Below are 25,151 nucleotides of genomic sequence, written 5' to 3'. Positions count from 1 at the left end.
CCTTATATACTTACAAATAAAAGTTTGGGTTAAATCATAAGGTGAGTTTACAATATCATGCAGTAATTCAAACTAATGTGGCTCAAAAATGAAGTCATATAAGCTAAGAGATTTTTCTTGAAGTTCAATTTTTTTCTAGGACAACAAATGTCAACCAGTCTGTTTTTATAATAAGCAATTTAACAAAAATGAAAAAAAGGGTAGTAATTAACATGCAATTAATTTTAAGGAGACCGAGGAAGTGCCTGCCAAAAGATTCACAGGCATGCTGGGTGCTCTTCTGCTTTTCACAAACCAATAACTATCATGTTTTCTGACATTTGGTCAAATGTGTTTTATCATATCAAATTTCACAAGATACCTGTGGAAGACAATGTAGGATGTTACTCAGCCAAAATACGTATTAAATAAAAAGTATTAATGTAGAAATTATTCATCTTTACTGTCATTTTAAAATGTTCTAAAATGTAGGTAGAGCTTTTGCTATAAATTTACTTTGTGGTGTAAAATCTACATGGTAATTGGCAGCAGATGAAATATAATGGTACCTAGGCACCTGATTTCTCTGTGTAAATTAAAGGAAATGTAAGTTTTCTGAAGGAAGAAAAACATTACTTTTTAGGTGCCAACCAACACGACTTTAGTTAGCTGTAAAAGCAGATTAATTCATTTTCAGAGTTAGAAAGAAGATTTTCATGCAGAAGATGGAGTCGGAGCCCGACGTGATCTGAAGCAGTACTAATCTGCACAGAGAAAACAATCAGCGATGGCTACATAACCATTCAGAAGCTTGCATTTTCCCCTTACTAACAACCCAGGGCAACTAAACAACGTCCTGCAGTATTTAAAGGACAAACGAGAACCAGTTTAAGCTAGAGGACCGCCCAGCCGCATGCAAAACATACCAACAGAGAATTCACAGCAAGGGGATGGTATTACCTCTTTTATGTAATTCCCTCAGGGGAATATTGTCTCCTCCCCCGTCATAAGGCAAATAAGGGTCGGACGAAGCATCCATGATTAGAATTTTTAAAAAGACGAAAAAGAAAAAGAAAAAGAAAAGCTTGCTAGCTTAAAAAGAAAGTGACTTTTCTTCCATCCCTGCTGCAGCAAGCAAGGGAGATGCCATATTTGATGAGGTTGGAACTGTAGTTCGACTCGCTGAAGCAACTGGGTTCTTCCACAGTGGATGATGTCATCAAAGGGAAATTATTGCAGCCTGGTTGCTAGTGGCTACAATCTAGCAAGGCTTAGAGGCGGCACAGCCTTCTTAATCAGGTCCTGCTACGTATGATGATGACTAAGCTCCAAGTATAACACACAAAACTGGTTTGAGAATTTTAAAGCACTCACAATACAGCTTCTGTAGCATCAGTGGTAACTACAGTAAAACAATAGAAACATTATTTCTTTGGGTTTTAAGATAAATATAAAGAGGAAAAAGTAATACAGAGATGTAAAAAGGAAATTTTGAATGCAGACAATGCCCTTTTTCATTTCTAATGTAGAAAAATGAGAGCAGCACTCTAGTAAGTTTGTGTGCTTTTACGAGAGAATGTACTAGTTTTATACAGTAATGTCATGTGAGTCATAGCCATAAAAAAACTACAATATGCCAAAGGTTTCTCAAGAAACTTGGTTCTAAGTCTATTAAAAATAAAAAATAGTCTACGATATACAGCAGCCTTTCATTGAGGATTTAAAAACCGAATAACCAAGAGTTGAATAGTGTCTTATCCCACTCACCAATCTCCTCCAGCAGCTTCTTGTTTCCTTTCTTGAAGGAACTAGCTAGTAAGACACTGTAGCTTTTGAGGAGAAAGAAAATTTATCAACATACTAAGTAACTTTACGATTGCGTGTGCGTAAACTACACAAAAAAGAGGTTTACTAAGCAGAGGACCTTCCTATCTCTACTAGCTTCCTATTTATCTTATCTCATAAGGGTTTTGTGTTTTTAAATAACTTTTAGCAAAATGTGTCTCAGAGTGAGGTAGTCAACTTTTCTAGAAATTGTTATAAAATTCAGAAATTGTCTCTTTAATAGAAATTTTTATGAAGTTCAGCCGGGCGCGGTGGCTCACGCCTGTAATCCCAGCACTTTGGGAGGCTGAGGCGGGCGGATCACGAGGTCAGGAGATCGAGACCATCCTAGCTAACACGGTGAAACCCCGTCTCTACTAAAAAATACAAAAAATTAGCCGGGCGCAGTGGCGGGCCCCTGTAGTCCCAGCTACTCGGGAGGCTGAGGCAGGAGAATGGCGTGAACCCCGGGGGCAGAGCTTGCAGTGAGCCGAGATAGCGTCACTGCACTCCAGCCTGGGTGACAGAGCAAGACTCCGTCTCAAAAAAAAAAAAAAAAAAAAAGAAATTTTTATGAAGTTCAGAAATAAAGCAACTTTCTTGCTTAAAACTGTCATTAAAAAAAAAAAAGCCCACAATGCTTATTGAAGATCAGAGTTCAACATTTTATAGCAAACTCTGAGAGGATGACTCTGGACTGGGAGATTCTCCTCCTGAAATGCCTGTTACACGGTGTCACTAAACAACAACAACAACAAAAGGTGTTGTTCATTAGAAGCAATTCCACAGAACTCAAGGGTTCTATAAAGTTTGTTTTCCTAAAGTATTGAATGAGACAACCTCTAAGGTCCACTTGAACTGAAAGTGTTTACATGAAAATTGGAGGTGAGAGAAGGAAAGAGAAAACTCAGAGGGCAGTAAAGAGAAGAGAGAAATTCTATTCAATTTGTGGAGTACTAAATTTTACTTATTTGGGGTCTTTTAAACAAACTGTATAGGTTAAATCAAGTTTTTGTATTTTAAATCTCAGATAAACAGAGCTTCTTATAAAATCTCACCTGGAATTTGGGAGATAGGGTTCCAGGAAAGGAATATAGAAAGGAACTAGAATTACTGCCACAGGAATATTCTATCTTATCCTGATTCTAGCTATTAAAATTTATGATAGGATAGTAGATGATTTTTTTCTTTATTTTCTGTATTTTTCAAATATTCTTGGCAATTTTTTCTTCTATGCTCCTTCCTGCACACTGAGCCAATAATTTTTTTTAAACAAGGAAAGCTTTGACAAAGGCTAACTGTACTAAATTAGCTCAATGTAAATTTGGGAGTCTGTGGTTCTTTTATATAAATGTTCTACCACCATATAATTTTTCTAAATATATAAGTGTATGGCATTTATAAAGGATTTTGTTTTTATACCATTCATGTTCTTATATGTCTTTATATAAAAAATGAAAATCTTTCAAATACCGGGAAAAGTTTTCCCGGTATTTGTAGGCACTCTCTGAACTTGTTTCTCCTGATCTACAACTTGATCATAAAGAATGAAAATGACAGTCAGCACTCACTGAAGGGAGAACTCCTCCCGGTAAAATAAATATTGACAATGCTTCATATTGTAAAAGTTTTGTAGCCATATTTGAATTATTTTTAAAGATAAACAATTGTGTGTATATATTATATGTATCTATATAATTATATTTGTATAGAATTAAGTTTAGAATAAGACACATCAAGCCCTTAGCAATTGTTATCACTGAGACATAAGGTAGAGAGGTTGGGGTACATTCAGTGTTTATATAATTCCACACTGTTTAAACAAATATATTACTTTTCTAATAATAAACCTAAAAATCTTTAAAACTTCAGAAGTAAACATATCTCTTGTGATTATGGGGTCCACAGCTTCCACTTTCTTCAAGTAAAAGAATCAGTACACAGGTTAAGTCCAATCACAATTTAGAAAAGCACAAGGTAGACTGGAAGGTGTGGCAAAAGAGGACTTTGACACATAAGAGGACTTTGACAGAGACTTTTTATTACCAGATTAACATACTGAATTACAATCAGGGTGGAGCCCAGATAGAGACAGAGCAGAAGACAAATTCAAGAATTTCTAGGCATAGCTCTGGAAAAATGCTCAGGATGGAATTCTAAAGAACCAAAATCACAAGTAGCACACAGGAAGGCATCAAAATGCAAAAGGAGAAGTTATTTTTACTTTCGAACGCACCCTCGATTGTAATCTCAACTTGATATGGCAATCTGGATAAATCACAACCTCTCTGGGATGTCTCTGTATCTACAAACCAGGAAGGCAGAATAGATAACAATAATATTTTAAGAGTTCTACCTTTAAGCCCCTTATAACAGTAATGATCTGAGAAATCTACAATATTAGAAGTACTTAAATTTTAAAACAATAAAAATAAATTTTAAACAATTTTTTTGCCTTTAGATCTACCAACTTACAGAAAATACAGGAGCAGAGAAACATGTTAAATGATAGCTCAAAACGTAATCAGGAAAAACCAAACTAGGAAACAAATGACCTGTTTTCTTCGACAAATACAATTTAGTAAGGAAAAAGGGAGAGAGGGAAACCTACAGAATTTTTTAAAAAAGACTTAAAAGATACAGCAATACAATTTTTTAAGAAACAATTGGGGAAATGGGAAACACAAGATATTTGATTTTAAGGAATTATTCATATTTTAAAATAATGACCTGTAAAAGAATCTTAATCTTTTAAAAATATACAATATATATGTATATCTACCTATATAAATGACATAGTGTTTCAGATTTATTACAACATAATTGAGGGAGTAGAAATGAAACAAAATTGGCTATGAATTGATAATTATTTAAAGTGACCAGGATGAAAAGGTACACAATATTCTTCTCCATATGTTTCAATGTTTTAAAATTTCTTCCATAATGAAAAGATTTTTCATTTGTATTTATTATTTTAGAGACAGGGTCTCACTCCAATGTCCACGCTGGAGTACAGTGGCATGATCATAGCTCACTGAAGCTTTGACCTCCTAGCTCAAGCGATCCTCTCGCCTCAGCCTCCGCAACAGCTGGGGGAATACACACATGTGTGCCACCATGCCTGGCTAATTTTTTAATTTCTTTTTTTGTAGAGACAGGTCTTACAACGTTGTCCAGGCCCACCCAACACTGTCCACTGCACCAAGCCAAAAAGATTTTTAAAAGAATGCTTATAAATACAATCACTTACATGAGATAAACATTAATAAAAAATTACAACCTCTACCCCTCTAATAGAAGCAGGTTAAAAACTGCAGTTTACAATCCATCAGTATGGTTGTAATATGGTTTGGATCTGTATCCTCACCCAAATCTCATGTTGAATTGTAATCCCCAATGTTGGAGGCGGGGCCTGGAGGGAGGTGACTGGATCATGGGGTGGAGCCTACATGAAAGGTTTAGCACCATCCACTTGGTGCTATCTCATTATAGAGTACTCATGAGATCTGGTTCTTTAAAAGTGTGTAGCACCTCCCTCACTGCCCTCCTTGCTCCTGCTCTGGCCATGTAAGACATGCTAGCTACTCCTTCACCTTCCGCCACGAATGTAAGTTTCCTGAGGCCTCCCCAGAAGACGCTATGCTTCCTGTACAGCGTGCAGAACTGTGAGCCAATTACATCTCTTTTCTTTATAAATTACCCAGTCTCACGTATTTCTTTTTTTTTTTTTTTTTTTTTTTTTTTTGAGACGGAGTCTTGCTCTGTCGCCCAGGCTAGAGTGCAGTAAGTGGTGCAATCTCGGCTCACTGCAAACTCCGCCTCCCGGGTTCACGCCATTCTCCTGCCTCAGCCTCTCCGAGTAGCTGGGACTACAGGCGCCCGCCACCACGCCCGGCTAATTTTTTGTATTTTTAGTAGGGACGGGGTTTCACCGTGGTCTCGATCTCCTGATCTCGTGATCCACCCGCCTCGGCCTCCCAAAGTGCTGGGATTACAAGCGTGAGCCACCGCGCCCGGACCCTCACGTATTTCTTTATAGCATCATGAGAAGGGACTAATACAGGCTGCTTTAAGTTTACATTTGGACACACTATATGGCACTAAACCTTAACACCTTAACTTGCATTGTCAGTCATTCTCCGTATCAAAATGCCACACAATTGGCCCAGGCATGGGGGCTCATGCCTATAATCCTAGCACTCTGGAGGCTGAGGCAGGATGATCACTTGAAGCCAGGAGTTCAAGACCAGACTGGGCAACATAGGGAGATTCCCGTCTTTACAAGAAATTTTTAAAAATTAGCTGGGCATAGTGGCACATGCCTGCGGTCCTAGCTACTCAGGAGGCTGAAGTGGGAGGATCACTTGGGCCCTGGAGGTCAAGGCTGCAGTGAGTCATGATTGCACTACTGCACTTCGGCCTGGGCAACAGAGAAAGACCCCATCTTAGAAACAAAAACAAAAAACATCACACAATGATCAACTTTTCAAAATCAGAACCAAAAACAGCAAACATGTTTTAATGCCTAAACAATTCCTTTTGAAGGAATTTCTCAAATATATTCAGGCATGAACATAAGCTAATATAAAGACTAAGCAAAAAAAAGATTGTAAGAGTTCTAAAGTTTAGAAATATTTAAATCCAAATATGCCACTATTTACATTAAGTGTAACCAAACTAAATGCTCCAATTAGAAAATAAATGCTACCTAATTGGATTTGAAAGTTCAACTATATAGTTCAAGAGCTTCAACAAAACACACAGATGCAGAAAGACTGAAAGTAAAGAGGATAAAAACAGTATAGTATTCAAACTCTAATCCAAAGAATAATGGGAGTTATATTAATATCAAAGTAGACTGTAAGATAAAAAACGATAATTAGAAATAGAGTTATTTTTTAAAAAGTGGTTCAATTCACCAGGAAGATATAACATAATAAGATCAAAGTATATAAAGCAAAAATTGACAGAATGACAAGAAGCAGTAGATAAATGTGCAAATACAGTGAAAATTTTTTAACATATCACTTATCAAATACGTAACAGAAACAAACAAGGAGAATAATCAGTAAAGAAACAGAGTACTTTAATAGATTAACAAACTTTACCTAATGGACATGGAGAGAACACCATAGCCAAAAACTTCACATTATGTACTCTTATAGCATACATGGAACATTTACAAAAGTTGACTTTTTTTCTGGGCCACAATGCAAGTTGCAAAAAATTTCAACACACTGCAATTACATAATGCATATTCTCAGACCACAATGCAATAATGTTATAAATAATTAAGAACAGCCAGAAATTCCTCATGTGTTGGAAATTATAAACTGCACTTCTAAATAACATATAGCCCAAAGTAGGCATCATTATAAAAGTTAAAAATTATTTTTAAATAGTGATAACAAAAAAGGCATATGGCATAGAAATAAAACAATATCTGAAAAAAAATTTATAGCTTTAAATGCACTTAAAGGAAAAGGCAGCTTAACTGAGGAGCTAACCATCTACTTCAAGAAATTAGAAAAAAAACTCATCAAAATAAACTCAAAGAAAGTAGAGGAAATAAGATCGGAAATTAATGAAACAGAAAAGAAATATATAATAGAAAAGAAAAAGGCAAACCAATTCATTGGAAAAACTAATGATTGATAAATCTACAGTGACACAGATTAAGATGGGGGAGGGCAAGGGGAGAGAAAGGAGAACGAGAGAGGGGAAGAAGGGAAAGGAGGGAAGGAGAGGAGGGAGTAGGAGAGAGGAAAGGAGACGAAGAATTGGGAAAAAGAGAAGAAAAAGACACATAACCATTATCAAGATGAAAAACCAATAGTACAAAATGGGGAGTCTAGAAATAGACCCTCCTATATATAATGAGCCCTTCATATATATCAGAGGTGGCACTGTACAAGAGTGGGTAAAAAATTGTTTTCTAGTAATTGATGTTGGGACAACTGGCTATCTGATATGGTTTGGTTGTTCTGTCCCCTCCAAATCTCATGTTGAAATGTTAGAAGTGGGCTTAGTGGGAGGTGTTTGGTTCATGGAGGTGGACCCTTCATGAATGGCTTGGTGCCCTCACCATGGTAATGAGTAAGTTCTTGCTCTGTTAGTTCGCAACAAAGCTGGTTGTTTAAAGGAGCCCAGCATCTCTCTCATGCTGCCTCTCTCACCATGGGACATGCCTGCTTCCACTTCAGCTTCTATCATGATTGGAAGCTTCCTGAGGCCCTCACCAGAAGCAAATGCCAGCACTTCCTTCCTATACAGCCTGCACGACCTCTTTTCTTTCCTTTTTTTTTTTTTTTTGAGACGGAGTCTCACTCTGTCACCCAGCCTGGAGTGCAGTGGCATGATCTTGGCTCACTGCAACCTCCGCCCCCTGGGTTCAAGTGATTCTCCTGCCTCAGCCTCCTGAGTAGCTGGGATTACAGGCGCCCACCACCATGCCTGACTAATTTTTTGTATTTTTAGTAGAGACAGGGTTTTATCATATTGGCCAGGTGGTTTCGAACTCTTGACCTCAGGTGATCCACCCACTTGGGCCTCCCAAAGTGCAGGGATTACAGGCTTGAGCCACCGCACCCAGTCAACCTCTTTTCTTTATAAATTGTCCAGCCTCAAGTATTCCTTTACAGCAATGCAAAACAGACTAACACACTATCTATATGGGAAAAAAATGAACACACTAACACATACACACACACACACATACAAATCAGATGACTACAGAACTAAAGGTAAATGGCAAAGCTCTTACAAAATAATATAGAAAAATGTCTTCATAACATCAGGGTAGGGACGTTTTTTAAAATTAAGACACAAAAAGCCTTGGCCATAAAGCAAAAGATTAACACATAGGACCACATTACAACTAAGAATATTTGTTCATAATTTGTCCATTAGAAGAGTGAAATGCACTCCATAGAAGACAGCTGTAACACATTTACCCAACAAAAAGTTTGTGTCTAGAAAATAAAGAACTTCCACAAATCTGTAAGATAGACACTCCAATAGAAAAATGAGCAAATGACCCGAACTGGTACTTTGAAAAGGATTTCCAAATAGACATGAAAAGATGCTACATCTCTTTGACTGCAAAGAAAATGCAAATTAAAACCATAATCAAAATCCATACATAGCTAGCACACTGACAAAATTAAAAGTGTGAGAATATCAAGTGGTTAGTGAATGTGAAGCAATGGAAGCTCTCATACATTCTTGGTCTGAATGTATACTGAAACACTACTATGGAAAACATAACCTATGACCCAACAAGTTCACATCCAGGACAAATAAAATTTGTGCACCTAAGGACCTAAGTACCATACAAGTACATGCATAATATTCAAAGTAGCATTGTTAGTAACCACCAAAACCTGTTAGGAGCTTCAAGATCCATCAAAAGTAAAATGAATAGGTAAACTGTAGTAAATTCATTTTTAAAAAAATGATATATAATAGTTTAGAGCAACCACACAGCTACTACCTGCAACAACATGCATCATTCTTGAAAGCCACATTGTGTGAAACCAAGAAACAAAGGCATATATACTATATGATTCCATTTACTTCACTTTCAAAAACAGGCAATGCTAAATTATATACTTCTTTTTTCAACACACCATTTCTGGCTTGAATGAATTATATTCTTAAGGATGCATACTTAGATGAGCAAACCATAAAGTAAAGCAAGAAAGTGATTAGACAAAGAGAAAATAGTATTTACCTTCAGAGGGAAAGGAAGGGTTATGATTAGGAAACAGACGCAGGAGGCTTCTGGAATATGGTTATGCTTTATTTTCTTAACCTGGGTGGACTACAAAGATGCTTGCTTTGTAATAACTCATTAGACTACACAATTATGTTTTATTCATTTTCTGATGTGTTATGTCACAATTCAAAAGTCAGTTAAAAACATATCCTAAGTATCTCTAATTCTATTAATATCTAATGTGGATTTCTTTTTTTCCCTACCTAAACCCTTCTAGTTTAATCTTATTTACAGTCTCAATCAGTTGTAGGTAACAAATTACATAAGCATCTAAACTGACTTTAATGTGTTCTAAGGTGCTGCTTTTTCCAAGGACTTTCCTCTGTATTTCAGAACTGTGTAAAATAGGTCCATAGACTTCCTATGATTTTATGTATAATCAATCTTCTGTATCCAGGGGTTCTACATCTGTGGTTTCCACCTATGTGGATTCAACCAACTATGGCTTGAAAATATTTGGGGAAAAAATGGATGGTTGTTCTGTACTGAACATGAACAGGCTTCTTTTTCTTGGCATGATTCCCTGGGCAATACAGTAGCACAACTATTTATACAACATTTATATTTTATCAGGTATTATAAGTAATCTACAGACAATTTAAAGCATATAAGAGGATGTGTGTAGGTGGTATGTAAATACTATGTCATTTTATAGAGGACTTGAAAATCCATGTATTTGGGTACCTGAGGGGCTCCTGGAGCCAAACTCTCACAAATACTGAGAAATTACTATATTCACTTCGGCTTATGATTTTTCAGGTTTAGCACATAACTCCTCCAGCCCTTTTCAACTGAAATTCTTTTTTTTTCTTTTTTCTTTTTTTTTTTTTTTTGAGACGGAGTCTCGCTTTTTCACCCAGGCTGGAGTGCAGTGGCTCAATCTCGGCTCACTGCAAGCTCCGCCTCCTGGGTTCACGCCATTCTTCTGCCTCAGCCTCTCCGAGTAGCTGGGACTACAGGCGCCCGCCACCACGCCCGGCTAATTTTTTGTATTTTTATTAGAGACGGGGTTTCACCGTGGTCTTGATCTCCTGACCTCGTGATCCGCCCGCCTCGGCCTCCCAAAGTGCTGGGATTACAAGCGTGAGCCACCGCGCCCGGCCTCAACTGAAATTCTTAACCAGAACCACAACACAAAACATTAAGCTTGAAAATTTTCTCAATTCTCCCAAGGACAGTTTGTAGGTAATATTCTACATGCACAGAAGAAAAGTTAATTTGTCACATCATGATATTAGGGTGAGAAAGGTAGAGTGAAGAGGTAATCATTTTAGTTAATGTTCTTTGAAATTTTTTTGAGAAGAAAATTTTTTTTTGCAGTGCGATGACAATAATTAAGGTGGTAACTGAGGTATAAACCACCAGTTTCTGTATATTATAAAATTAAGCTGATTTCTTTCCAATGACCTTTTTGATGATATCTATCCAGTACTCAATTGACTTTCCACCGGCATCTTAGGCTAATTTTATCAAGGCACCAGTTTATTATTAATACCAACTTCTTTCCTAGTTCATTAGTAACATTCTGAATTACAGCATTTCATAAACTTAGTATGAGTTTGTCTTCCCTAAATGCATTACCTTACTCTTATATAAACACACAAATTTGGGCATTCTCCTACTCCCTTATATAAGTATAATAGGTTAACTAAGTTGCTCTGGCTGAAGCAGTCTCGAGACACAGGTGTAGAAATGTTTACTAAGTAGCTGGCAACAGAATGTGAAGTGTCAAATGTATTAAGAACATGACCCTGCTTAGAATAAATATCAGATGAACTTCAGAATTATTTGTTTATTTCTAAAAATAATTCAGAGTAGAGCATTTAAGAGAGCTTTGACCTTTTCCCAACAAACAGACATTAAATGGTAGCAGTGTTCTGTTAACTTCATTTAAGAATTTCTTATAAAAACTCTACCAAAGATTTACAACGTAACCACCATTCTACACTTTCTAAACTGGCTTAAGAATATATGTTGTCAACTTTGACTTTAGAGTCAAATGTCTTACTCATTAGAATACTACCAATGTTATTGGAAAATGCCAGATAAAACAATAAAACTAAAATCAACTTGTCATCTACTGAAGACAATATGCACACACATAACCTTTGAAACTCTGTAGCAAAGCCAGATTCTTCTAACCGAGAATACTTTTCTTGGAGCTATACCACAACTTTATACTGTTGGAAATTTTTCTGTGCTTATAAATCTACGTACGAGAATACTGTGTTTCCTAAAACACCTTTCTTGGATTGTTTTTTAATGTTTTCTACCAGCAGTTAACATCAAACAAAGAGCTTCATTATTCTTATTCACTGAACCAACTCAACTGTTTTATCAGCACTCAGACTTTATCTTTAGCAACAATTCCACCACTCTTTTTTTTTTTTTTTTTTTTTTAGATAGGGTCTCGCTCTGTCACCCAGGCTGGATGGAGTCCAGTGGCATGATCATGGCTCACTGCAGCCTTAACTTCCCAGCCTCCAGTAACTGTCACATCCCAGCCTCCCAAGTAGCTGGGACTACAGCCGTGCACCACCATGCCCCAGCTGATTTTTATATTTTTTGTAGAGACAAGGCCTTGCCATGTTGCCCAGACTGGTCTCAAGCTTTTGGGCTCAAGCAGTCTGCCTGCTTAGGCCTCCCAAAGTGCTGGGATTATAGGCATGAGCCACCGCGCCCAGCCTTCCACCACTAATTTTCAAAACATCGTATTCACTACACATTAACAGATGTTTTATTTCTGGGAACTGAAAATACATTTGTGTATCTGATTATTATGCAACCATTAAAAATGATTAAGCTCTTGCACCATAAGGCAGTGTTTTATATATTAAAAACTCTCTGCCTTATAAATGGCACTACCAACTGCATGTGCTAGAAATACAGAACATTTGTCTTTAAACTCCCTCATTCTACATCAAAACAACCAGTGTATCTGGCTGATTTTACTCCTAAATCTATTTTGAATCTCTCTACTCTCTATCACTACCTGTAGTCCTAGACACTATAATTTCTTTTCTGAACTATGTTTACCACCATACTCTCACCACCTAACAGTCCATTTGCCCACATGGCCTCTGAATGATCTTTTAAAATTACAAAGATCGTATGACTCCCTCGATTAAAAAATCTTCAGTGGTTTCCCACCACTCTTGGGGAAAAGTGCCAAAAACTTTACATGTATTATTTAGACCTTGCTTAGCTACCTCTTCACCCTCAGTCCCTCCCTTTCTAGTTGTCATTCTCTACACTCCAGCCATTTTACCTCTAACGCTCCAAGCTCCTTCCCTCTGCCTGCAACTGCACCTGTACAAGCTCCTAGCACCTCCAATGCCCTGCTTCCTTCTTTCACATGCCCGATTTGTATTATTTTTCAGTTCTCATCTTAAATAATACATATTCAATTTTTATTTCCCCACTTATATGTTCTCACATTCATACTTTTTTTTTTTTTTTGAGATATTCTCACTTTATCACCCAGGCTGGAATGCAGTGGCACCATCTCAGCTTACTGCAACCTCTGCCTCCTGGATTCAAGCGATTCTCATGCCTCAGCCTCCCGAGTAGCTGGGATTACAGGCATGCACCACCACACCTGGCTAATTTTTATATTTTTAGTAGAGACAGGGTTTGGCCATGTTGCCTGGGCTGGTCTCGAACTCCTGGCTTCAAGTGATCCATCTGCCTAGGCCTCCCAAAGTGCTGGGATTATAGGCATAGGCCACTGTGCCTGGCTGACATTCATACTTCTTTACAGCCCTTACCATATCACGGTTGTAACTTTTTTTGTGAGACTGTTTAATAGTACTCTCTATCACTAGAGTATAAGCTCCATAAGAGAAGGACACATTCTTCTTCACTGCTCTATCATTAGCACCTACCAAGATGTCTGGTCCACAAAGGAGTCTAATAATTATTTGCTGAATGAAATACACATAGAATTAAGTCTAGAAAAAAACATATCCAAATAATCAGTTATCTCTGGGTGGTAGGATTATGGGTAGTTTTCATTTTCTACCTTATATTTTTTATCATTTATATTTTCTACAATAAGCACATTTTGCTCTTATTATTTAAAAGTTAACTCTTTCCAACCCATTTTTAAAAATAAACTTCATTTTGGAATAATTTTAGATTTACAAAAGTTGCAAAGATAGTACAGAGATGTCCCAAATACCTCTCATTCAGTTTCCCCAATTGTTAACACGTTACATTTCCATGATACATTTGTCAAAACTAAGAAACTGACATTTGTATATTATTATTAAGTAAACTCCAGACTTTACATAGATTTCAGCACCTTTTCCATGAGTGTCCTCTTTCCATTCCAGGTCCCAATACAGGATCCACATTGCATTTAGCTATCTTGTCTCCCTAAACTCCTTTGGTCTGTTTTTCAGTCTTTCCTAGTTTTCATGATCTTGACTAGTCAGGTATCCTGTAAAAATGTCATCCAGTCTAAGCTCATCAGTTGCTTTTCTTGTGATTAGACTAGGATTATGGGTCTTTGGAAAGACTACCACAAACGTGACATGTTCTTCTTGTCACATATCAAGGGTACATGATATCTATGATATATCACTGGTGATATTAATGTTCACTATTTGGCTAAGATAGTGTTTTCCAGGTTTTTCCCTACTCTATTCTTTGGAAGTAAGTCACTAAGTCTAGCCCACCCTCAAGGGAGGTAGGAATTAAGCTTCTCCTCCATAGAATGGAATGGGTACATAAATTATTTGATGGGAGATTTGTCTCTTTTCCCTCATATTTATTCAATCCTTTATATCAACTTATATCCTTTATATCATATATATGGGATTATTTTATACTTTGAGTTATAATTCACGCTACATTATTTTTGTTGCTCAAATTATTCTAGCTTTGACCCTTGGGAGCTTTTTCAGGTAAGTTCCTGTGTTCCTTTGATGTGCCCCCATCCTTTTGTTTTATGAGTACTTCTTCACTCCTGGTACTACAGGACACTCTGGCCACATCTTGTATTTCTACTGTCTCAGTCCTAGACTCTGCCATTTCTCCTAGGCAATCCAACTCATTACTAAGACCTAAAGTTAACCATGTTAAGATTTTTTTTCTTGAGATGGGGTCTTGCTCCATCACCCAGGCTGGAGTGCAGTGGCTGATCCCGGCTAACTGCAGCCTTGACCTCCCCAGGCTCAAGTGATCTTACCATCTCAGCCTCCTGCATATTGAGGACGACAGACAAGCACCACCATGTCCAGCTAATTTTTCTATTTTTTGTAGAGACAGGGTTTCGCCATATTGCCCAGGCTGGTCTCAAATTCCTGGGATCAAGAGATCCACCCACCTCAGCATCCCAAAGTGTTGGCATTACAGGCGTGAGCTACCACGTCCAGCCAACCATATAAGACTTTTATGAACCCAGGATAATCTATCTGAATGTCATGATGTAGGTAATCTGTTTGATAGCTGCAGAAAGTATAAGTAAGTTTAAAGTTTGGGCACTCAGGCCAAAATTATCATAAAGGATTCTCATATATAATATTAAATAGCAACACTTCCATCATTTCTTCTACCATATTTTTTTATTTTGTTTCCAAAACTAATCTGAGTCAGGTAGGTAGAATAGATATGTTTCCCTTCATTTTTTAGATGAGAAAATCTAAAAGGGTGTGATGATACTGACTAATGTCAGGTAGGTAGCCATTTTCCGCTGTGGTTTTCTCCTGGCTTTCTATTCTATCCCTATTTCCTTCTAGATTACACTACCATTTTGGTGAGACCTTATGCAACACAGTTTAACAATATAGACAAGTGGCTTATAACCTGCTATTCTACTGAATAACCCACCAGTTTAGTGTCCAGCTAAACCAAAACTTTATATAACTGTATTAGTTCAATAATTTAAAAGGTCTGGGTGCTGTGGCTCACACCTGTAATCCCAGCATATTGGGAGGCCGAAGGGGGCAGATCATTTGAGGTCAAGAATTCGAGACCAGCCTGGCCAACATAACAAAACCTATCTCTACTGGAAAAAAAAAAGTATAAAAACTTAGCTGGGCATGGTGGCACATGCCTGTAGTCCCAGCTACTCGGGAGACTGAGGCACAAGAATCACTTCAACACTCCACCTGGGAGGCGGAGGTTGTAGTGAGTCAAAGTATCGCCAGGGCACTCTAGCCTGAATGACAGAGTGAGACTCTGTCTCAAAAATAATAATTTAAAAGGAAAAAAGACTCCTAAAAGGTATAAAATATGAGCAGTGAATATGTTGAATAGATGACTATTTTACAAAGAAGTAAACTCTTAATGAGCTCCTACTCTATGCATGCCAATATATTAGACATTTGAAAGAAGGAAGGATAAAATAAACAGTATATATGGCTGCCCATTATATATGAATATCCCTTTCCCACAAAATTTGGAAATAGAAAAAAATTAGAATGCTCATCAAGAGTTAAACTATGTAATCAAAATGTAATGGATCAGCTCTAAACAGAACTATGTACAAAGGAAAATAAATTACTTACAAACTAACAGAAATTACTAGGATAATTTTACTGAAAAAAAAAGTGTTGCTCAATTTAGGAGGAGGGCAGGCTATAAGCAAGTAAGACAAATACAGATAAAGTCAAGAATGCAAGCACAATAGAAGCAACACCCAGTTTACAACATATAAGGGGCCCTTAACTTTAACTGAGTAGTAAGCTAAGGCTTACTAAAGGGACTGAGGGCTAATTAAAGAAGCAAAGTACAAGTAGTACTTTAGTACTACTTGGTATTGGAATACTATTAGTATTCTAGACAAAGGACCACGTATAAAGACCTGGAAAAATGGACAGCCAGGCGCAAGCTCAAACCTAACATTTACAAGGGCCACGGCAATAGTACAACAGAAGGCCCCATTACCATATGGACAAAATATTTAGTTATACATCAAGTTTAAACTATTAATATGTTCTATCCTATATACAAATATACCTCGGAATGACCTGGAAGTTTAAATTCAGTTTTATAATTCTGCAGCCAAATTGCTGACAATTTGGAAAATACTAAAAGTATAAAGAAAAATTGTAAATCGCCAAATTCTATCATGAAGAAAAAGCACATTAATTTGGTGTATCTTCCTCCAACGTTTTTTCTGTGTGTATATATAATATTTGAAGAGAACTGGGAAATCATATATGCAGATTTTACCCTTTTTATATAAACCCTCCACTCTTAAAGTTTTTAATACAATATAACAAGTCACCTTATTCACGTACTCAGTGTGCATTTGGCAGCTAGTTTATCTTAGAATTCTCAAAGTGTGATCAAGTACGGTCGAGACCCCAAAAATCTTTCTCAGGGGTCCATGAGGTTAAAAACAACACTTTCAATAATACTAAGATATCCGTGTCAGTTTCCTACTGCTATTGTAACACACTGCCATAAACTTAGTAGCTTAAAACAACACAAATTTATTTTCTTATAGTTCTGGAGACCAGAAGTCTAAGATCAAGTTGTCAGCAGGGCAGTGTTCCTTTTGGAGGCTTCAGGGGAGAATCTATTTCCTCGCCTTTTCTAGCTTCCAAAGGCCACCTTCATTCCTTGGATCCTTTTTCTCACATCACTTCTTGTTTCCATTATCATGTCTGCTACCACTAACTCTGATTCTCCTGCCTCCCTCTTTTAAGATCCCTTGTGATTACATCAGAGATACCCAGATAATCCAGGATAATCACTCCATCTCTAGATATTTAATCACAAAGTCCATTTTATCATGTAAAAGATAACATATTTACAGGTTTTAGGAATTCGGGTGTGGACAGGGCCATTATTAAGCAGACCATAACATTCTTTGTCTTGTTCACTGTATTGGCCTTTCATTTATAGTACAAAAACAACAGTGAGGAAGACAGCTTGATATCTAGCATAAATCAAAACAGTGGCACCAAAATTTACTAGAAGTTGTTGTACTGGCCAGGCACGGTGGCTCACGCCTGTAATCCCAACACTTTGGGAGGCTGAGGTGGGTGGATCACTTGAGATCAGGAGTTCAAGACTAGCCTGGCCATCTCTACTAAAAAGACAAAAATTAGCCAGGCGTGGTGGTGCACATCTGTAATCCCAGCTACTCGGGAGGCCAAAGCACAAGAATTGCTTGAACCCGGGAGGCAGAGGTTGCAGTGAGCCAAGATCATGCCACTGCACTCCAGCCTGGGCAACAAAACAAGACTCCGTCTCGGAAAAAGAAAAAAAAAGCAGTTGTTATATTTTTCACCACCATGAATTTGCAGAAAACAAAAGCCTGTTTCACTTCCAAATGTTCTTGATAAAACGGTTAAGTATTCATTTTATTAAATCACAACTCTTGAGTACACATCTTTTTAATATTCTGTGTAACAAACTAGAAAGAATGAACAGAACACTTTCACTCATACTGTTGTACAATGGTTCCGTCTTGAGGAAAAGCACTTATCTGAATATTTGAGTTGTGAGCTGAATGTTTTTCACGGTACATCATTTTTCTTTGAAAGAAAAACTGACACACTCACTTCAGTTATTTAGGCTAAAGATTTTGCCAGACATTTTCTCAACCTGTCTCTTCAAGTAAGACAACTGACAGTATACTGTTGCCAATAAAAAAATTTGAGCTCTCAAGCAAAAACCACATTTTGGAAAACTTGTATTCACCACTGTGAGCCAGAGAGCTTCCCAACACTTTGGAAGGCCGAGGTGGGAGGATCACTTGAGCCCAGGAGTTCAACATCAGCCTGAGCAACATAGTGAGATACCCCATCTCTACAAAAAAATTAAAAATTAGCTGGGTGTGGTGGTACATGCCTATAGTCCCAGCTACTTGGGAGGCTGAGGTGAGAGGATCATTTGAGTCCACGGAGGTTGAGGCTGCAGTGAGCTGTGATCATGCCACTGCACCCCAGCATGGATGACAGAATGAGACCCTGAATTTTTTAAAAAAACATTATTTTGAGGCCAGGCACAGTGGTGCATGCCTGTAATCCTAACATTTTGGGAGGCCGAGGCGGGTGGATAACCTGGTCAGGAGTTCGAGACCAGCTTGACTAACATGGTGAAACCCCGTCTCTACTAAATACAAAAAATTAGCCAGGGGTGGTGGTGCGTGCCTGTAATCCCAGCTACTTGGAAGGCTGAGGCAGGAGAATCGCTTGAACCTAGGAGGCAGAGGTTGCAGTGAGCAGAGATTGTGCCACTGCACTCCAGCTTGGGTAACGAGAGCAAAACTCTGTCTCAAAAAAAAAAAAAAATATTTTGAATGAAGACTCCTGACTTTGCCCATGGGCACAGCCTTTACTTTTCATTAAGAGGACTTCTGGTGGCTTCGATTCAGTCTTAAATTCAGCTGGGCTGTGTTCTATTGCTAAAGAAAAACTAGCTAAATGTAAATAATATACTTTTATAATATAGCTCTGTTATAATTCTAAAATCACTGTTATCTAATATATATCAAACCTTAGAAAAAATATACATTGATGACCTCCTGAAACTCTCTATACAGTCCATCTATTCGAAGATACTCTAAAATACACCTATGAATCCTGCCAGAACATCACAAATAATCAGTGTTTACACTATGTAATAATGGTGTCTTTGTGGAATCTTGTGATTCAAGTAGGAGATATTGAAGAATGTTAATAATAAAAGCCCTGTGAGGCCAGGTGCGGTGGCTCACACCTGTAATCCCAGCACTTTGAAAGGCCAAGGCGGGTAGACTGCTTGAGCCCAGGAGTTGGAGACCAGCCTGGGCAACATGGAAAAACCCCGTCTCTACAAACAAAATACAAAACAATTAGCCAGGCGTGGTGGTGCACACCTGTAGTCCCAGCTACTCAGGAGGCTAAGATGGGAGGATGGCTTGAGCCTGGGAGGCACAGGTTGCAATGAGCTGAGATTGCGCCACTGGGTGTGACAGAGTCAGACCCCTGTCTGGCAAGAGAGCCTGGGCAACAGAGCCAGATCCCATCTCAGAAAAAAAACAAAAAACAAAAAACAAAACAACAACAAAGCCCTGTGAAACTTTACTGCTTACTCCAAGCACATTCCTAAAAATCACTGTTTCATATACTAGATAGTAACCACTTCATAATGTCACTCGGAAATTTATCTTAATATTAGTAATAGGGTGTCTGCTGAACAATTGGTTAGGTTTTCGTTTTATAAACACTTTGCATCATTTAACTAAACAGGTTCTTTTATTTACTTGCTGCTACGAAGTTTAGAGGCAAATTTGTAGTCTCCTCTTAAAAAGTATATTGGTAAATCGGGCGTGGTGGATCACGCTTATAATCCCACCACTTTGGGAGGCTGAGGCAGGAGGATAGCTTGAGGCCAGGAGTTTGAGACCAGCCTGGTCAACATAGTGAGATCCCATCTCTACATTTTTTAAACTTAAAAAATAATAAAAAATTTTAAAATGTATATTGGTAACTTTTATTGGTCTCATGTCTACATTTTAGGTCACCTCAAGTTGTTTTCCCTTTGCTTCATCTGTGTCAAATACTTATGCAAATGATTGAATTCTGTTATCCTTTTAAGTTGCTTTATATCCTTTTTTGGAATGAAGTAGATTATTAGTATATTTCTCACTGTAAGTACATTTGTATTACGGTTTTACCTAATGAGATCTAAAACCCTAGTTAATATGAATCCACCTCTTAGAGACAGCTAGTTTCATGTTGATGCCATGTTTCTGCGTTTACAGGAGGAAGGGCTGGACCCTGTATTTGTGTTATGCACCCTCACTCTAGGAGGTGTCTTCACACTAAGAGATGGCCATTCAGCTTCTGGCATTATCACTCTGCATCTACTTTGCCAAGCTTCTTCTTTTGAAATGTCTCGTGTAGGCAGTAGTTATGAATATGCCACCCAGAAGAATATGAGATGAATAAACTTACAAATATTTTGAATAAAGCTCATCTAACGATAGATATTTGAATGAAAATACTGGAATCTCTTGTAATAGCTCAGAAGGTAGCTTAAATTTTAGCAGAGGTGGTAGGATCACAACACCTTGACCAGGACAATCCACCTCTGAGCCTCATCTACTATGTGGTTTTTGAGTTCTGAAGCTCAGAATGTTACATATATAGGAAGTAGACTACAATAATCTATGTAATTTCTCTGGATTCCACTCCCAGTTATCACATGCCCCAAGATTTCCAATAAATCAGAAAACCTCACATATGCATTTTAGTATTTCCAAAGGTTTTTTATTTTTATTTTGAGACTGGGTTTCACTGTTGCCTAGGCCAGAGTGCAGGGGCTATTCACAGGTGCGATCATAGCACCCCACAGCCTTGAATACCTGGGCTCAAGCAATCCTCTTGCCTCAGCCTCCCAAGCAGCTGGGACTACAGGCACCCAGCTTCCAAGGCTGTTTTTATTTCTAGTTTTTAAAGTTATGTATAGATAGAAAATCAAAAACTTAGGAGTGAGCCCTCTCAACTTTTACTCCTCTTACATTTCCCTCTCAGTCTATACATAATCAGAAACCTGGGAGACCCTTGATGTTGTCAAGTAAACATTTCAGATGTGATAAAAAAGGATATAGAAGCCTAAATTTTAAACTTACTAGCATAATCACGTTATCAACATAAATTAACTACTGAAAGTTAATTTGCTTAAACATGGCTGATTACAGTTTCTACCCCATCAGTCAATCTCAATAACTTCTCTTACTTCAAGTGAAGATAGTACTATCTATTATAAGAATAATTCTAAAGCTGCACTCATGAACAGTCATGTGCTTCATTTTCAATGAGTCAAGAGCCATATGGTTCTCTTTAATGAATACAACTCTGGCAACAAAATCTTGGCTCTCCCTTCCTGTTACTTGCAATAAAAAAATTTTGCATTTTCCATGGAATCTGAATTATTGACCAAAATGACTCATTCAAATTAGATATATCTAATATAAACACATTTCAGGCCTACTTTTTCAGCTTTTTGCTAGCTGAAATTTCTGACTGATACTACTAGTCATCATTATTCAGAATAACTTTTATTTTTTAATCAGTGTACTCTAGATTGTTTAGCACTCACTCTGAGCAGATTGATTACATTTTTGAGATTAAGTACCTATAGTTACTGTCAAAGCAAGGGCTATGCAACAGATATCTACTGAAGTCAGTAGATTCCAAAGCAGTTTATCTCTGACAAGCTAAATCCTAATCCAGGTGTCATATTTGAGTTCTAGAGCTATAGGTTTTCATTAATACTAGTAGAGATGTTACTGACATCTCATTTGAACATGAACATAAAAGAAAACTGCTTATGTTGGGGGTACAGAGTCTAACACATCCAAAGGGGAAGTAATCTAGAAGAAAACAGAAACAGCTACTATTTAGTGAGTCCTTATCATAAGCCAGTCACACTGCTAAGGATTCTATATGCATTATTTATCTGTTAAGATCTCTATGTGTATTTAATTCTCAGAGCAATCGTTTAAAGAGTTTATTATTTAGGAGTTTACTACTATGTTGTATATGGGAATAAACTGAAGTATAAACAGGCTATGTGACTTGCCAAAAGCTGGAGAGAGAATAACTGACAGAACCAGGATGTAAATTCAGGTCACCAACTTGAAAGCCACTGAACATCACGGATTTTCATTCAACACATATTCAAAAAAACACTATCAGTACCTTCTGGTAATAGTTATTTTTTGGTATGCTAAAAAGATATGGAGTCACGAAGAATTACTGCTTGACTTACTAACCACTTCCATACTCCCCAGATATTGAGCAGAAACAGAAATAAGTTTTTTCCTCTGAAATCTGCCTTAACCCATAGTGAGAGACCTAATGTGAGGCTCCAACTTCTTCCAAGACATTCCCCTCCCTGCTACTGTTAACAGGAGAATATCAGCTATGTTGAAAGAAAGAATATTCACTGTCTTAAAAAAGGACATTCACTGTTCCACATATATAATAATTATCCCTATTGCTGGATCTTCATGCATTATCGTCCCTTTACAACAACCTTCCCAATTCTAAAGGGGTATCAAAATGATATTTTTTTTTAGTGAGCTGTAACATTTGGAATCTGTACCACTGAATTTAAAACTCACACAGTTATTTTTGACTGTTACTCCACAACTTACACCTTCAACTACACTAACTTTGAGGACAGAATCTTTATATAAACTACCAATAGACTGGGCACAGTGGCTCATGCCTGTAATCCCAGCACTTTGGGAGGCCAAGGCAAGAGGATCGTTCGAACCTAAAAGTTCAAAGCCAGCCTGGGCATCATAGTGAGACCCCATTGCTACAAAAAATTTAAAAAATTAGCTGGGTCTGGTGGTGTGCAACTGTGGTCCTAGCTACTCAGAAGGCTGAGGCACAAGTATCTCTTGAGCCCAGGAGGTAAAGGCTGTGGTTAGCCATCATCGTGCCACCGCACTCCAGACTAGGCAAAAGAGCGAGACTCTGTCTCCAAAAAAAGAAAAGAAAACACCAATGGTTACCTACACTATAGTCATTCCAACTTTATACTTGCTAATTGGGCCTTCCTCTTGTTTGCATGTTAAAGTGCCTAATTTCAGAGAAGGAATCATAATTGTCCTAATCAATCAGTAATCTCATTCCCCTTTGCCAGTTATCAGTCTTGGGATAGGCATGTGACCCAATTACAGCCAGTGACACAAAAGGAAGTCTAATGATAAGGTTCTAGAAAAATTATCCTCCCTGATAAAAGAGCAACACAAGTAGATCCTTTCTGTGGCCTTGTCCCATCCTTACTGCTTGGCACTCTCTCCTATTGAAGGCCATGAGTAAAGACATCACCAGCACTTGACGGCAACGTGAGAAGAAGGAAGGAGTCAGCTCTTCCTGTATCTTTCTACTTCCTGGAGTTAATTTTCTGCCTCACATAAAGGGCTAAAGAGTTATTTAAACAGAAAAAATGGGTATGCTATTAATTTCACCTAATGTTTCAAATTATGAATATATGTATTTTTCTTGTTTATAATTTTGTCATTAAAATTAGAAAAAAAAATCTGTGATAAAGACAGCAAATGACCGATAACAGCAAAATATTGTATTTTAAATCAGTAAATATCCAAGGGAACTAGAACTTGAAGTGTCAACATTCTGAAAAGAAGTGAAACAAAGAAAGGTAAAACCCAATAGTCTCAACCATTTTTATTCTTGAGCTATTTCCTGGTGAGAAAATGGTAAGGAAGCAGAAAGGGTTAAAAAGAGGTAAAGTATTCTGAAGTCCCTACATTTTCCATGAAGTGGTAAAAGTACCAATGCCTAGAACTAATAAATCAAGGATACATGTAATAATCTCTAGGGTAGCCTACTGAACAAAAAATAAGAGAACATATAACAAGGTATTGAAGGTAACAGAAATAAGGGGAGAGGAAAGAACAGATGTGACAAACAGAAAACAAATAGAGGATGGTCTGAAACCAAACATATTGGTGATTATGTTAAATGCAAACAGACTATAAATCAATAAAAGACAAAAACAAATTTAAAAAACAAAATTCATATATATGCTGGGCATTGGCATATGGATAAGACAAATATTTCATGTAACACAGTAGAAAGTCCAGAAACAGATCTACAAAAATATAGCCACTTGATACATGACAAAGATGTCACTGTAGTACACTGGAAAAAGGAAAGCTTTTTCCAACAAATGGTGCGGGGTCAACTAGTTATTCATATGGGAAAAAAATGAATCTGAACTCTTAAGCCACATCATATTTAAAAAATTAACTGCAGGTAGGCAGATCTAAATGTGAATACACAAAAATAAAACTTCTAGAACAAAACAGGAGAATATCTTTGTGACCTTGAGGTATGGGAAGACTTGTTAAACAGAACACAAAAAAACACTAAGAATAAAGGAAAAGTTTTTTTTGTTGTTGTTGGTGGTGGTGGTGTTTGTTTGTTTTTTGAGACGGGGTTTTGCTCTGGTGCCTAGCAGGAGTGCAGTGGTGCAATCAAAGCTAATTTTTTTTCTTTTGCATTTTTATTGTAGAGACAGAGTCTCGCTTTGTTGCCCAGGTTGGTCTTAAACTCCTGGCCTCGAGCAATCCTCCTGCCTCAGCCTTCCAAAGTGCCGGGATTGCAGGCATAAGCGACTGAGACCGGCTTAGAATAAACGAAAAGATTAGCTGGATTTCATTAGAATTGATGATATCTTCACCAAAAGATTCCTTTAAGAGAGTAAAAAAACATACCACAGAATGAGAGAAGATAACTGCAGTACTGTACATGTATCTGAAAAAGGACTCATAATCAGAATGCATAATGAACTCCTATAAAACAAGGAAAAGGACTGAATAGGTGCTTTAAAAGAGGCCATCTAAAAAGCCAATAAACACACAAAAAGGCATTTAAACTCATAAATCATCAAGTAAACATAAATTGAAACCAAAATGAGAGACTACTGCAACCACACTAGAATAGCCAATTTTTTAAAAACTGGTATCATGTATAGGTGAAGATGTGGAGTAACTAGAACTCTCACACATTGCTAGTAGAAATGTACATGCTACATCCACTTTGGTAGTAGTATCTTTGAATAGGGTAATTGACAAAAAAAAAGAAAT

The 25,151-nt window shown here is 37.4% G+C and overlaps 1 protein-coding gene across 5 annotated transcripts in view; it reads right to left on the bottom strand.

Annotated features, from left to right (window-relative positions):
• Window positions 1–25,151, bottom strand: part of CLCN3 (chloride voltage-gated channel 3) — a 104,425-nt gene that overhangs the window by 62,007 nt on the left and 17,267 nt on the right. Inside the window, exon 1 of one of the 5 annotated variants that reach the window (XM_058436871.1) lies at window positions 940–1,209. The exons of 2 other annotated variants lie outside the window; for them this stretch is intronic. In XM_058436871.1, the coding sequence (XP_058292854.1) occupies window positions 940–1,018 (79 nt within the window). In that variant the 5' untranslated portion in view covers window positions 1,019–1,209. Of the gene's footprint in view, window positions 1–939; window positions 1,210–25,151 lie in introns of those variants that run through there. 2 more of the 5 variants (XM_032148904.2, XM_058436872.1) reach the window with 2 other exon arrangements.

This window comes from Hylobates moloch, unplaced genomic scaffold (assembly GCF_009828535.3).
Source record: "Hylobates moloch isolate HMO894 unplaced genomic scaffold, HMol_V3 SCAFFOLD_3, whole genome shotgun sequence".
Classification (NCBI taxonomy): Eukaryota; Metazoa; Chordata; class Mammalia; order Primates; family Hylobatidae; genus Hylobates; species Hylobates moloch.
Note: the sequence above shows the minus strand (reverse complement) of the source record. Positions and strands in the feature narration are given on the sequence as shown.